This window comes from Leptonotus elevatus, chromosome 1 (assembly GCF_054856555.1).
Source record: "Leptonotus elevatus isolate MCC_2025b chromosome 1, RoL_Lele_1.0, whole genome shotgun sequence".
In the NCBI taxonomy this organism is placed as follows: domain Eukaryota; kingdom Metazoa; phylum Chordata; class Actinopteri; order Syngnathiformes; family Syngnathidae; genus Leptonotus; species Leptonotus elevatus.
Genome location: NC_141239.1, coordinates 14,289,197 through 14,305,211, shown reverse-complemented (window position 1 = coordinate 14,305,211; position 16,015 = coordinate 14,289,197). Strand labels below are relative to the sequence as shown.

General features: G+C 40.2%; 1 protein-coding gene across 2 annotated transcripts in view; it reads right to left on the bottom strand.

Annotated features, from left to right (window-relative positions):
- Positions 1-1,672: 1,672 nt before the first annotated feature.
- The window catches only part of LOC147180974 (ephrin type-A receptor 4-A-like), a 55,742-nt gene continuing 41,399 nt past the window's right edge, over positions 1,673-16,015 (bottom strand). For both annotated transcript variants that reach the window (XM_086075800.1, XM_086075792.1), the window contains 11 exons: positions 15,817-15,976; positions 15,638-15,749; positions 13,028-13,086; positions 11,480-11,593; positions 11,195-11,380; positions 8,450-8,511; positions 8,151-8,360; positions 5,404-5,580; positions 3,572-3,759; positions 3,314-3,493; positions 1,673-2,123 (listed from right to left, as the gene is read on the bottom strand). In XM_086075800.1, coding sequence (XP_085931926.1) covers positions 2,006-2,123; positions 3,314-3,493; positions 3,572-3,759; positions 5,404-5,580; positions 8,151-8,360; positions 8,450-8,511; positions 11,195-11,380; positions 11,480-11,593; positions 13,028-13,086; positions 15,638-15,749; positions 15,817-15,976 — 1,566 coding nt within the window. In that variant the 3' untranslated portion in view covers positions 1,673-2,005. The remainder of the gene's footprint in view (positions 2,124-3,313; positions 3,494-3,571; positions 3,760-5,403; positions 5,581-8,150; positions 8,361-8,449; positions 8,512-11,194; positions 11,381-11,479; positions 11,594-13,027; positions 13,087-15,637; positions 15,750-15,816; positions 15,977-16,015) is intronic.

The window sequence follows — 16,015 nt, the reverse complement described above, 5'->3', positions numbered from 1 at the left end:
AGCCAATGAGAAGTAATAGGGCGGCCATCTTGGTACAAGGCACTCATAACATCGCAGTCAATGGAGCGCGGACTTTGATATAGCTGTAGATTGCTCTATATTCTTCCAAATTCTCAACCTATTTTAACAAACAACTATGCCACGTTTAAAAAAAAAATCTATTATTTAAATTTTTTGCCTGAATCGCTGCCACGTTAATAAGGTTTGAAACACTGTACACCAAACCATTTGTAAATCCGTCAAGAATTCAGTAAATTAGGAGTATGTAAGTGGGTAAATCATCCACTTTACCACCGACTACAGCACAACACACCAGAGCAATCCTTGCTTGTTTTAAAATGGCCGACCAGCGACGACACTGCCGACTTCGCCCGTCATTTTACAGTTTACCTGTATAAACGCACTTTGCGCGTGCCAATGGTAAGTCCATTTCTGCTTCTGCAATGTCAGGCATGTGTGCACTTTCATTACCCGGATTTTAATGGGATTGAGGGAAGCCGCTTTGATTGGCTGCAAGGCGGCTGTGTTTCATTCCACAATGGCGCAAATACGGAGGAGGATTAGGGCCAGTGAAGAGAGAAAATAAAAAGTTTGGCAGGATTCTCACTTCAAAGTCAGAACTCTCACTTTATTCTTAGAATTCTGACTTTAAAGTGAGAATTCTGACTTTATTCTCAGAATTCAAAGGGAGAATTCTGAGATTAAAGTGAGAATTCTGACTTTAAAGTGAGAATTCTAACTTTATTCTCAGAATTCTGACTTTAGTGAGAACTCTCACTTTATTCTCAGAATTCTGACTTTATTCTCAGAATTGTAACAATTCTGACTTTAAAGTGAGAATTGTCACAATTCTCACTTTAGAGATTAAAGTCAGAATTCTGACTTTAAAGTGAGAATTGTCACAATTCTCACTTTAGAGATTAAAGTCAGAATTCTGACTTTAAAGTGAGAATTCTGAGAATAAAATGAGAACCCTGCCCAACTTTTTTTCTCTCTCTTCACTGGCCCTCCCTCCTCTCTCCGCTCTTCCGTACGCAAATGATATATCATGTTCCGTCAATTTTAATGGGGAAATATGATTTGAGAAACGAGTGTTTTGAGTCGCAAGATGGTAACAGAGCAAACTCCTACTGTAAGGCATGTATGTCACGTGGAGACAGTATTGAGTAACCTTGTAAAGTTATCAGATAATGACTTTAAAGTGAAAATTCTGACTTTAAAGTGAAAATTCTGAGAACTATATGCAGTATTGCAGTCAGTATTGTACAATAATGTCCATGGATGGATTTTGGCATTTATTGTAATGCAATATGGCAATCATCAGTTTTTCCTCAGCGCTTCTAATTTACAATATACAGTAGAAACTACATAAAAAAAAAGACCATAAATAAAATATTCCATGTCGCTAATGATGAGAGACAGTCAAGACTGACATGACATTCTAATGTAAATGTCTAATTAATACGATTCAACCAAGCGATCTATAAAAACAAAAGTAAAACATTCGGTCTGTTAGTATGTAACTAGTGATGACATTTGTCCTGACGCCTCCCAATTTCACCTTGCATATCAAGAATGGTCAAAGACGTGCGACACGTGGACACAGGAGTCAACTATTTGTGAATTTACACTGTACACACACACCCCCACACCCCCCCCCCCCACACACACACACACTCATTTCTTCAAGTCAAGACCAAAGCAGCGAAAAAAAGTCCCAAATAAAACTGGAAGCCATTCTGCTTTCATGTCAGCTTTCACAAAACCGATAATAAAATAATGCAAAATAGAAGTGAGGAAGAGGATGGGGCTTCAGTCTCAGTAGCAACGTGTGGCCACGTCCATATTGTGTTTTTCGAAAACTCCACAGGATGGAGGTTGGCAAAAAGTGCTGCTTTCTCACATACTGTACTTTTCATTCCACTCCTTGTACTGGTCCACTGGTGAAAAGTCCCCCTAAAGTGCATGGATGAGGTAAATGGAATTCAGGCATCCGTCCTGTGACTCAGACGGGAACCATAGTGTGTTGCATGTGCTGCATTTGAGACAAGATTTCTTGCTGTACACCGGCAACTAGAATGTCCTGGTGCGATGGTGTGAGGATTCCCAATCTGTCCATCTCCCTGGGGACACACAAGGGACAAAACACAAACTTAGCGGGCAGCAGGGCAGGGTTATTATAGTTTTGGAATTTTCATTTTCGCTCGCTTTTATTTCGTTTAGAATTTTGATTTTTACATTCAGTTAGTTTTAGTTTGTTTTCAGCGTGGTTCTGTTCGTATTTATTATTATAAAAAAAAAAAAATGCTTAATTTGAGTTCGTTTCAGTATTGGCCTTCGTTTAAAAAAATGTGTATTACTTGTGCGCAGTATTTAATAAACACCGTGGTAAAATGAAAAAAGTAACTCATTTCTTACCTAGCGTTGCATTTCGGTTGCGTTAAATGAAAAAGCAGGCGGGCAAAAGTCAAGCAGGCAAAATTGTCACCTTGCAGCGACGTCATCTGAAGGTGCTTTTCTATTGGCTGCTGTTAGATGACATCATTTACTTATTCCGGTAAATATTAAAATAAATATACTTAAAATCACATTTAAAATCATCCCCAAAGGCTCATGCATTGAATTAAATACAAAAGACCAAAAAAAAAGGACACATTTTCGCCATAATTAAAGTTAGGTTTAGTTAGTTTTGTAAACATAAAATGTAGTTTCAGTTAGTTTTTGTTTTTTAAAAAGCATTTTCGTTTTTATTTTATAACAAAATTGGTTTTTGAATTTAAGTTGTATTTATTTATTTTTATTAGTTTTAATGAACTAAAATAACCTTGGAGGGCACTGATCAATTAGAAAGCGTACATACCAAAAAAATACATATATTATTATAAATAAATAAAAAATCTTTAATGTGCCACAAGCTTGTGTCAAAAGCCCCGGCTAATAGGAAAGCAATAATGGTATGATACATGTGCATGTGTAGAAACCAAATACAAAAGACCAGAGCACAAGAATAGTTGGAATTGATTCGTAACAACTACTCTAACAAACCCAGCAAGAAACGAGTTGCTCACATCAAAGCTGAGATAAAGACCAATGAAGCTAAAAATCCAAATGAAGAGTCCTTGAAGTTTGGGAAGGCGTTTTGTGGCCAGGTAATGTAATGCTGAATAATCCACAGATACCGTCATTGTAGCAAAACACCAAAAAAAAAAACGACTACTCGGTAGCTTTAATTAGCATTCCTATAACTGACCACAGCATCGCAAAACCTGAACTGTTGAGCGTTTAATGGAATCAACGCAAAAGGTGCACTCACTGGTGTGTGAGTGCCAGTAGGTTGTCAAGGCTGGAATATCCTCCCGCCACCAGTGTCTCTGTGTACCTCTCCAAGCCAATAGACTGCAGCCACGCACACAAAGACCACTTGGACACACACACTTCCGGTAGGACCGACACACACACCTCCGGACACGCTCCTGACTCCAGCACCGCAGGTCTGTCGGGAACACACGGAAATTGGTGTAACGCTATGAATAAAAAAAATACATTCTGACGATTATTGCACGGACCGCACCTTTCCCCTCCAGTTCTGCGCAGAGTCCCGGGGTTCCGAATAAGTTTATCCAGCATGTTGAGGATCTGGCTAAAAGTGGGTCTCTCGGCTCGGTCCCGTTCCCAGCAGTCCAACATGAGCTGGTGCAGGACCAGCGGACAGTCCATGGGGGCGGGGAGGCGGTAGCCCTCCTCTATTGCTTTTATCACCTACAGGGGAGGACATAGGTGGAGGTTCATCGTTTCGAGCTGCTTTGCAATGCAAAATGGTGACGGGTAAAATCACTGGCATTTGTCGAAGAAACAACACAAGCAGTTTTTGAGATGGATTCGTATTTTTGTGTTATGCAAAATGACCCTTCAACCTTCTAAATGGTAAAAGTACGTTTACATCGATTTATGTTTCTGTGCCTGTAAGCTGTCAAGCAAGGAAATGTCTGCGACGGTGCAAAGGTTAAACACACACTCTCGGCTTTGTTTGCCTTCAGAAGTCCTCTCCCGAAATATCAGAGCCGCGGAGCCTGTTTCATGTATTCTTCTACATCAAGGGGCCTCGTTGAAGTTGGCGTAATTGCTCTCCGCGGGAATAAACGTTTCAACAGAAACCAGTTGCGCACAAATTGTGTTTTGTCAGAGTAATGTTGGAGTGGGAGCTTGGCTGGTAAAAAGGTGGCTGTCTGTCTGTGGCCTCGTGCAACCCCATGAGGGAAATAAACAATGAACTCATTCACTGCCATTGACAGCAATAGACGTCAAAAAATTATTTGAACTAGTTCTATTAGTTTAACTTTAAAATAATTATTTTTTTTACAATTTTGGTAACAGTATGAAAGCCTAGAATTTTTTTGTACATTTAGAACAGATATAAAATTTGTGATTAATTGTGAGTTAACTAGTAAAGTCGAAGAGGATTTTCACAACTAGTCTTAAGTAATTCAGTAAACTGGGGTAATTTTTCACAGACGACGAATGTACACCGAGAAGTATTAGCTCGTCCCCTTTTGGCAAAAGTTTGGAATTTCTATTGATCATTTGTCATTTGAATCAAATAGATGAAAAAAAAACAACCAATATAAATTTTCAGAATTTTCCCGCCATTTTTGACAGGATGCCGCCATTTGTAAATTTTTGAAAAATTTCCAACGTATGCTACCTCTACATATAAAGATGTTTGTTGCCGTTTCCCAACACTAATGAACCCGAGCCGAGCCGGTTGTATTTCTATTTCATATATAATCACAACACATTTGCATTTACTTCCAACTTTCCTTGTGAGCTGCTGTTCAGAATTTCCCAAGAACAGTATACATTTCACTTGCATCATAATAATTATTAATTTTTAGAACCAACCCTCCAATGGCTCTAATGTAGTCTAAAGTCCCTTATCGTCTTCAAAAGGAAAAGGAAATGCTATTTGTTTTCAAATAGACAATGCGTAATTGTTTTTCTTTTCAATGAGATGTGGGTGCAGTTGAATGGCTTATTTGTTTAAAACCATTACTAAATAAAGAATATAATGAATCACTCTTTAGTGGATATCCAATCATGTGTGTTTAATTTTTGCTTCAAAGGTCTTTTCATGTTACGCTGATTGACGTGTAATGTGGAACTTTAAAGAGTTTTACTAATTATGTATTACAAAGAAGTCTTTGACTTTACTTACCGTGCCAATAACGTCTATTTATATCCCTGAGGTACAATTTACACATGAATGTAGTCTTTTTAAGGGTGTATCAGTGCAAAAGTCGTACATTTGGTACCACACGAGTAATGATGGTGTACTTTTTTAAACTCTTTTACTCGTTCTTTTGATAGTAAGATGACTTGTAGGTCAGAGATGATAAAAATACTCACATCCTGGTTGTTCATGTCCCAATAGGGCCTCTCGCCGTACGAAATCACCTCCCACATGACGATGCCGTAACTCCACACGTCACTGGCAGTGGTGAACTTCCTGTAGGCGATGGCTTCCGGAGCCGTCCACCTGATGGGGATCTTCCCGCCAGGCGAGAGGTAAGTCCCCAGGGCTTCCTGGGGAAAACAAAACAAAAACAAAGTCATATATGTTCAATGTAATCCCAAGCAAGTTTTGTTGCTGTTTTTTTACAAGGTCATACACAACTTTTTTCAGAAAATTAGATCCAATTTGTATTTGACTTATGTGCAATACATTTTAACATATTTAAGTAGGGGTGGGAATCTTTGAATGTCTCACAATTCGATTTGATTCCGATTTTTGGGTCTGCGATTCGATTCAGAATCAATTTTCGATTAAGAAACGCTTTTTGATTCAAAATGATTTGATTGACAATGATTTTTGCTTCAATCTATAGATGTGCAAGGAATTGTAATGATCTACTCCAGTCTGACTCGCTAATGCTAATTAGCGCGCTACTCGCGGCACTTTTATCACTCAAAAGAACGGCTGCACACTGCAAAAAAACAACTTTTATTGGAATAACTTGATTGTGACTTTTCCTTCTTTCCTCTAATGTGGCTACAACTTAACTGTGTATTAGACCGCGTGGAACCACACTGCCCCTCAGTGACCAAACCTGGTACAACATGAACAGCGCTCCAAATAAAGGAACACACAGACAAAGGCAAGACAGTATAAAATAATTTAAATAAAATCGATTTTGGGACATTTAAAATCGATTCTGAATCGTACTAAATGAGAATCGCGATTCTTATTAGAATTGATTTTTTGGCACACTCCTATATTTAATTACAGTTTTTTTCTTCATATATTTACACACATTTTTGTGTTCACTGAAAATGTTTTCAATACCGTAATATTTAATATCATTGCTGTCAGATGAAACCTTATTATTTCAAATATGGTTGCTTTAGTATCGTCATGCCATCTCTTGTTTTTGTTATTAACCAACTTCAAGTCTTCAAATTAGCTAGACAACAAATCCATTAATCTTGAAAGACTTGAAGGTCTGGGCGATATGGCCCAAAATTCATATTGCGGTATAAACGGCATCCCTTCACAGTAACCGTATATATCACGGTATAGAATTATTATTATTTTTTAAATAAATAATTTGCTTACTGGTTTACAGTCCTTTAGAGAAGCGATATGGATTAAAAAAAAACAATGAAAGAATAAATGTAACATTTATTGTGCAAATCTCAAATCAAAATTATAAGTCAGCACTCTCTGGTGCAAAATAGTGCAAACAAAAAAGATTCAGGGCTCTACACAAACTTTTGCACTGGTAACACTGGTGCTATCAACTTTTTTTTTGGTCGCACACTTTTTTGGAGGAGACACAGCATGCCCGTATTTGCTCATGTATAGTTGTCTCAATTTGCATAGCGTAGTTGAAGAATGACAGCGACTCAACATATAGCTGCAAAATATTTTACTGTAACAAGATTTGTCTGCACTAAAACCGATAAATTATTTGATATACTTTGTCGTACTATACAATGACAGACTAATTAACAGACTACTTAACTTTTTTTGTTGAAAGTCGAGTCAAGCTGGCTGCCACTGCCAGCCGTGCGCAAGGCCGAGACGCAGATGTGATGACGTCATCAACATGCGCTACCGCGGTAAGACGGTACAGTCAAAATCTTGACCTTCGGCAAAATGTATACCTTATATTAAATACACCATTTATATCGCCCAGCCCTAACTTGACCCACTGTAACTCATTCCATTAAAGACTATAGACATCAAAGATCCATTTTAACTGGCCACTTAGCCAGTCAGCTCACGTTTATAAATTATTTTTAAAAAAAGAGTGCCTTGTCACTAATATGTGAATAGCACAGCTGACCCCTGGTGCCGTTTGTCCATTTGTAAGATCCTCAATGAACCAGGAAGTAGCCACGACCGGATAGCAACACAAATATAGCGCTCCACATGTTGCCGCTATTGTTTGGCCTTGACAGATGTCCGCTCTCTGGTAGGTGCTCTTTTAACTTCGTACTGTGTTTATGAAACATGCAGAGTGTAAACCAGAGAGTGGGGAATAGCATGTACACTAAAAACTATGCACATGCACAGGGTAGTAGGTCACGTCTGGTCGGTGCTGGATTTCACTTTCCTTTCTTTTCTTTGATCCTTCCTCGGGTCTCCTGACAACCTCACAATCCACAACCTGGATTCTGAACTATTCGGTTTCGGTGAACGGTATGGGATTTTTAATAGGTTTTAGGTAAACTAATGAGTACACACTCACACACACGCACACATGCACACACACATACACACGCACATAAAAAAAAAGAAGAGCAATGATGATGACATCATGTCAAATCGGTAAAATTACCGAATGAACAATACTGAGCTCTCAAGAAAAATAAAATAAATAAAAAATACTATGCACATAAGCTAAATAGTGATCGTGACACAACTCAACATTCAGCGACTGTAATATCGCAATCATTAGCGATGCAATTGTAGCAGATTTCAAGCTGAACTGATTATTTTCTTGCCAAATTGCACAATGCGTGGTGCACAAAACAATACATTTATATGCCATACGTACACCTACACATGCATCCATAAAGTCATCTGGGATAGTTTTCACAATAAATTGAAGGGTAGCTATTTCTTATTTTCATGTAATACACGTTCCTACCCTTGTGGTGTACGCAGCTTCCGGGTCGTCCTCCAGAACCCGACTCAGGCCAAAGTCAGACACCTTGCACACAAGGTTACTGTTGACCAGGATGTTTCGCGCCGCGAGATCTCGATGAACGTAGCTCATGTCTGACAGGTACTTCATGCCCGAGGCGATGCCACGCAGCATGCCCACCAGCTGGATCACCGTGAACTGGCCGTCGTGTTTCTGAGCGGCGACAAGAGCCAATCAAACATGATCAACGTTGCAACTTCAAATTCTAGCTTGCTTTGTCACAAAAAGAGAGGAAAACATACCCGAAGAAACGCATCCAAGGATCCATTTTCCATGTATTCCGTAATGATCATTAGTGGTTTGCCTAAACACAAAAAAGTTATTTCAGTGGGTTAATTTGTTCCATGAAATTGTGTACATTTTTCCCCAACAGTCTATTATTTTCATTTTGTAGCATCTTTCTCATTTGTACAGGTATATGTGTAGTTGTTAGATGTTTTTTTCCAATCAGATTAAATTTTCCTTGTGTTGCCATGTCAATTTAATCTGTCCATGGCCTGTAAAATTTTGATTTTTTCCCAATCAGATTTAAGCGTGCAAAATCTGTATTAGCTCTTTGACTGCCAGACGTTTTCAGAAAAGGGATGCCGTCAGTGCCAGCCGATTTAAGCATTTTGACTGATCTTTCAAGGTCCACAGAAAATGTTCTGTTTGGACTATGGAAACACACGTACTACCAAATGAAAGATTGGACTTTCATCTTTCATCTTTCTTCTTTAGTAATCAACAATAGAAAATGGTTAGTTTGACCCAATTTCGCCTGTTTTGGACCAAAATACGGAGAAATCAAGCTTTTAGTGAAACGATATTATTTCATGCATTCTAGTGAATTTTACACTTCTTTTTGTCCATGAATGATGCCACAAACACCTAAATAGGGCTTTACTTCTATAAAACACTACCACCAAGAATGAAAAAGTGTTTTTTGATAGCAAAATACGTTTATTTACATTCAACAGTGTAACAATTTGACAACAATTTAGCAAACTATTTACAAATGTGTGCAACTGTGGTGCTATTTACAAATATGTGGATGTTTCAACGACAGTTTTTCTTTTTGTAACACTCTCCTGCGTGCAAGAAGACGCAACAGCATTTGCACAACAGATTGCCTCTTCGCGTGCTCCACTTTCTTGCAGGCCGTTTTTTCCGGGGAATAGCAAGTATATACTGCAGTGTGTGTTGCCATCAAGTCTAATATCAGGATCATGCTACGGTTTCGTTACGTCTCGCTTCCTCGTGTCCTTCAGTTGCTACACCGGGTTGTAAGAGATGTTCTGATCCATTTTATCCACTCCATTCATGGTGGCATCGTAGTCCAGAAACAGTGTCTTCTCCGTGATCAGACTGTACCCGCTCCTCCGATGAATATGCATTGGACTCGGGGTACTCTTCATTGTCCGACAAAATGTCCGCATGTGAAAGCTCCGGCGTTAGCAGCGGTAGCCGCGCTTAGCCGGTGAGGCTTACTACGTGATCATAACAGTCGCGTCAAGGCTTCCAACTTTGGCGTCAAGCTCGGAGTCATCATCATCGTCGACATCAATGCGCTTTTTAGTATTGATTGATGCTTTCCGTCTTTGAAAAAAATGCTCAAGCGTGAGCTGCTTGCAACCGGTTGATTGGTCAGCCATTGTGGGCTTCATCAGCCATGTCTCCTCAACACTCTAGCTCCGCCTCACGTCTTCTACTGACGCCCACGGTGGGCGGCCCATCCAACCTTGTGCAAAGAGAGTCATCGCTGCCCTCTAGGGGCCAAAACGAGTCTTTTACTAATCAGATCTGCCTGATACTTTCAGCACAGCTGCCCAAGGCTTTCCTGCACCGTTTTAAAAAAAAAACAAAAAAAAAACATAGGGGACGTCTTTTAACGTCCTCGGCGCCCTTCCCTAGGTTTATGCTAAACGTTTTATAACGTTTATGGCGGTCAAAGAGTTAGTATTGGGACTATTTCTTTAACTCATTCACTCCCAGCCATTTTGACTGACGCAAAACCCTTTGTTCCCAGCTGTTTCACTGGATTTTGTCTGATTTTGCCAGGCCCACAGAATATCGTGTTCTATTGCTATAAAAACATGGAACCTACCAAAATAAAAAAGTACATTTGTATCTGTTTCAATTTTGCAGCAATTAACATGAGAATATATAAGTTTCATCATTATTCACAAATCTGTTTTAAGAGATTTTTGCAACATGGCCCTGGTTGATCTCTTATACTCTGCTGCCACCTGCTGGCCGTTTTTGCAATAACTACCATTGCTTCAAGCATTCTCTTCAGGTCAGAGGCTGCATCAAAGCCTTCTGTATGATCATTAAAAAAATTTAAATACATTTTTGGGAGCATGGTAATATTTAAAATAGAACGTTTTTATAGGTTTTCGGGAGCAAATTAGTTTAAATCAGAAATCAGATACTACCGATTCCTTAGCCTCAGCAAAACTGTTAAGAGCCAAATTTGACTAGCAAAACACACAAAATTATTTTTGAATGTTTTTGTTATGTATTAGATAAATATTCATTCTGAACTACTAATTTTTGTCACATAAGGTAAGAAGCATCTTTTTTTTTTATCCCACAGTGGAGAAATTCACAGCGTTACCAGCGTTATCCCCATTTTCGTGCTACTGACATAAAATGCACATAAATACTACAGGCATTAATTAAGTAAATATTAAAAGGCAAATAACACAATTATTCAATATTTTTGTTGGCTGTTTTTGACTGCTCAGAGGAAAATTGTTGGTGTTCCACAAGGCTCTATACTCATGTACTGTGTTTTTCTTTTCGTGGTTCATTCCTTTCTTCTTTACTTCCATCCATCCTACTTTCTTCCTCCCTTCCTTTAACTACTTCATTCACTCCGTCAGTCCTTTTTTCCTTCCTTCCTTGCATTTTTGTATAATATTGATGATTTCTGTAGTTGTGACATGACAGTAAATTGCCTTAGCGAAATGTCATTATGATGCCGCTGTTGATCGTCAACTCACATCTGGTGACAACTCCCTCCAGCCTGATGATGTTGGGGTGGTCAAACTGCCCCATGATGGACGCCTCCGACAGGAAGTCCCGCCTCTGTTTGTCCGAGTATCCCGCCTTCAGACTTTTAATAGCCACGTACACTTCTCGCTTGCCGTGCACACGCAAGCGCCCGCTGCACACCTCGCCAAACTCTCCTACGCGGCAAACGGCAAGGTCAGTGCCAAGTAACTGCGTGGGTGTAGCTTTATGTGTGTGCGTGTGTGTGTGTGTGCGTGCGCTATTAGCGGGCTCACCCATGCCGATAACTCTTTCGATGTGAATGCAGCTCACGTCGATCTCCTTGGCAAACTCGTGGATGGCCTGATCCGGGTCCTCATAGGTGAACGGGTCCACGTAGATCTTCACGCCTGACGTGGAAGAAAGCAAACAAGGGGTTAAAGTGACATAGGGGGTGGAAAAGTGACAATAATATGTTCTATGCAGCCCCACTTGTCTAAATATGTTATTCTGGTTAATAGTGCGTTAGTGGAGTATGAGTTAAGTAGCAAAATCCAGCCGTTTTTTATCCATCTCAGTGGGCGGCCATTTTGCCAGTTGCTGTCGACTGAAGATGACATCACAGTTGCTCAGGTCTCAGGTAGCAACCAATCACAGCTCAGCTTCAGAAAACAGGTGAGCTATGATTGGTCGTTGCCTGAGCCCTTAGCAACATTGATGTAATCTTCAGTCGACAAGTGGCAAAATGGCCGACCCCTGAGATGGATCAAAATGGCTGGATTTTGCTTCATAACTCTTATTCCACAAATGTAATATTAATCAGAATGTCATGTTTAGACGAGTGAGCTCACATATAACATATTATTGTCAAGAAATGTTTACGGTTGACTTTGACTTTAAATTGGGGAATTTTTGTCCAATTTGGAAACTTTCCATGGGAATGATGGGAATTTAGGCGATTTGGGGGAAATTGAGGATGATGAGAGGTGGGAGTTGTGAGTTATGTAAGGCCTAATCCCAATACCGCCCCATACCCCTCATCTCGTCCCTCCCCTCACTGCTCAGTAGCCTAGTGGTTGAGTGTCCGCCTGAGACTGGGAGGTTGTGGGTTCAATCCCTGGCCGGGTCATACCAAAGACTATAAAAATGGGACCCATTTGCCTCCCTGCTTGACACTCAGTATTAAGGGTTGGAATTGGGGGGTTATATCACCAAATGATTCCCGAGCGTGGCCCCTGCTGCTGCTCACCGCGCCCTCAGGGTATGGGTCAAATGCGGAGAATGAATTTCGCTCCACTTAGGTGGGTGTGACAATCAGTGGTACTTTAACTTTTTTTTTTTTACTTTTATGAATGCGCGTTCACGCGGACAAAGGAATTTCCCAATTCAAGTAAAATGTAGGGGGAGGGTTAAAGGGCTGCAGGTCCATTTTCAGGAAGATAGATGCCGCCGATGCCGATGCTAGGTTCTCCCTTACTACAGTCACGCCCCCTCGGCAACTAGACACATAAATGTAAGTATGTTAATATTTCTTGAATGTTCTATACTTTGGCAGAAATTTGCACAATTGTGTGTTTTGGTAAACGGTCCGTTACGTCACAACCAGCACGCAGCTGCGGCGGCTCGAGGTAACGACTGGATAGCGATAGTACGTTCCCAATTCCTAGAGGGGTTTTGTCTTTGCCTCCCCAAAGAAGTAGAATGGAGAGGGAAGAGATAAACGAGACAAAGGGTGCAGGGTGAAGAGGAAGTAATGGGATTGGGCCTAAATGTCTTGGTAAAATAAGAGTTTAAAGTGGTAGATAGCTAGCATCATTCTGAGCGCATTTGCGTGTGAAATCTACCTGGATTAAGGTGTTTCTCCTCCTCTGAGTCCTGCTTGGTTTTACTGTACTTGCTCCTCCTAGTCACAAATGATAGTTATACTTAGCACACATTAAAACAGGATAGTGATTTCTTACATTGACATGTTTTTTTTTCCCTTTTTGGGAAAGTGATGACAGTGAGAAGAGAAAGCAGAAAGGACACGGCGTGAAAACATGAAAGTGTTTGGGAAACAGGAGGAGGGGGGTGAGGTGGCGGGGGGTTGACATCAGGTAGTATGAGATAAAAGGTGTTTTCCACTAAACAAAGAAAGTATCCAACAACAAAAAAACACCTTTGTGGATGAACAGGAACAGGTGTGTTTAATGTGCATCTGCGCGCACCTGCTACGGCTTTGTGTGCATGTGTGTGTGTGTGTGTGTGTGTGTGTGTGTAAGGGAGAGAGCGGAAGCTGACACACACACACAGAAGAGGAGACAGTGATGACAAGTCAGGGACAAAGGGATTAACACTGTCTCCACGCTAATCCCCTTTCAAAAACTGCAGGTAACACACACACCTTATTTGGCCGCACAATAGCAACGCTAGCGTGGGCGTCTCTTAATGATAGTGGTGGCGTTTAAGGCAAATGCATTATGCATTAAGAATACATTCAATGGGCACTTCATTGGGCACACCTGCACTAGCTAATGAGAGCCAATACATGCACTGAATCAGAAATCAGACCTTTAGAAAGAAAACGTGGCATTCAAAAAAAACCATTAGAACATGTTTTAGTTACAAATTGTACACAATTTAGATGAAATTAAGGGGAAAAAAAAGGTTCGTCCATGGACCCTGACGCACTTACTTAAACTTTAATTTTAAAAATAAGATTATTTTTTTTTTAAACAGCATTCATAACAATAGAATTCGTTGTATTTTAAATGTGTGTGAACACAAGTTGAACACAGCAACATTTCACATAGCTTTCATAATACAATAGAATCAGCTCTCAAATTCTCAGTACAGCAGTAATATTAGTCGTTCATCGCAGAGGATAAAGAATATGCCTGTGAGTATTATTATGCTGTCTGGCTACATGTGTTTGTGTTAGTTTGTATTCAAGGGATGCCACAATAACCTCAATATCGTGATGCCGCGATATTAAAATTGCCACAATATCGTCGTCGCCATGCTACGATGCTCAAAGCACCATAAAAAAAACAAAAAACTTTACTTTTCACCTGCTTCAGCCAAGCACAGCATTAGCACATAGACTATGATACTTTACGCTGCTGAGCCAATAGTAAGATTTGCTGTGCATTGTTTACAAAGAAATTCAAGATGTCATTGTTTGCGGGTCTAAACATGGGCGAAAACTCATGAAAGTTTGCACACACATCAGACCTGTCATGACCAAAAATATTTTACACATTTCTTGTGCAATTTCCAATAAATGGCTCTATAGCGCCCTCTACACATTTTTATGAAGCATTTCTGATTGTATAATTCACCTCGATTTGTGAAAATTGGGAGGCATACCTATCAACCTACAAAAAGGTACATTGTGTCATATGCTATACCTAACAGGAAGTCCGCCATTTTGATTTTATTTTGAGAATTGCGCACCATTTTTGGCCTTCTGATGACACTTTGCACACACAAGGCACACAAACATTTAAATTTTAGTCCTTGTCGTATGTAACAGTGCCCCAACGTGCCAGTGCCCCGACGTGCATGTACCCCAACATGGCCAGGTTTGCGAGGGCCCTTTATAGCTGCTCGCAGCTCTAGTTATTATTATTCCCACTCCCTTTTTTCCCTTCTTTTATTTTTTGTTATTGTTCTTTTGTTCTGTGATATGGATCCCCCTGGGTCTGGAATAAAGACTAAAACTAAAATCCGAATGCCGTGTTTAGAGTATTGGAGGTGCATACAACATATTTTTTTTAAAAGTACATTTTTGGGTTGACTTCCTCTTTAAGGTAGCGGCATCTATTTGGTTAGTTTAAATATACAATATGTAACTCTTAGTTTTGTGTTTAGTTTGACAGTAACCTTCTGCTAATAGTGGCAATAAATGGCTTGAAAGTGCTTTTGTGAAGAAAATTTGTTCTAAGAAGCATCTTAGCATCAACCAGATGTGAAATAATCACTGATATTTCTATGCAAAAAATGCTGAACTGTGCAATAACACAACTCTCACTTATTTCGTTAACTGTTTTTATTTTATTGCATGTTTTTGTTTCTCTGTTGAAGTTGTAGAAAGCAAGCGTCAAGTTAAGGCTTCACTAATTAGGAACCTACAGTTCATTTCACAAAAAGTGGTACGCTGAGTTTATGGTGATTGAAGAACTGCTCTGCATTATGCCCCTCTCATGTTTGATAAATACGGGAAACAATTCACAAATGCCTCTCGGTATCATGCAGTGCAGTTCTACACCCCTGCAAACTACAATAATACACGCACTGAACACAATTAAAATAACTTTGACAGCATCAATCAAAACAACATTTTTATCTTCCAGCGCTCTGCACGACATCTCATTGTACGCGTAACGTTGTGGCCAGTGAGCGCACATCAAAGTTGGCAAACGTCAATGTGCACCTGGTTGCATGGTGCGGCGGATGTGTGTGTGTGTGTTTACCTGCGACTAATGATGAAAACAGCTGCAGATATAAGCAACAGAATTCCAACCCCGCTCACGGACAACAACAGGAAGGCTGAGTTGACGCCTTCTCCAATCAGAGGGAAGGGATCTAACAGGAAACAGCAACACAATTGATTATTCCCCAGTACAAACCAAAACAGGCAATATCTGCATACCTGAATTGGTGGCAAATTCAAACGGGGTGCTGAACTCTCCATATCCCGCAGCGGTGCGGGCTCGCACGTGAAAGACGTAAACAGTGAGCGGGTTGAGTCCCGTGACTTCCACGCTTCGAGAGAAGGTCCTCATTATGCGGTAGGACCGCTCCCTCTGATCCTGATTAGATCGGACAAAGGGGGCCTCTTTTGAATGCCT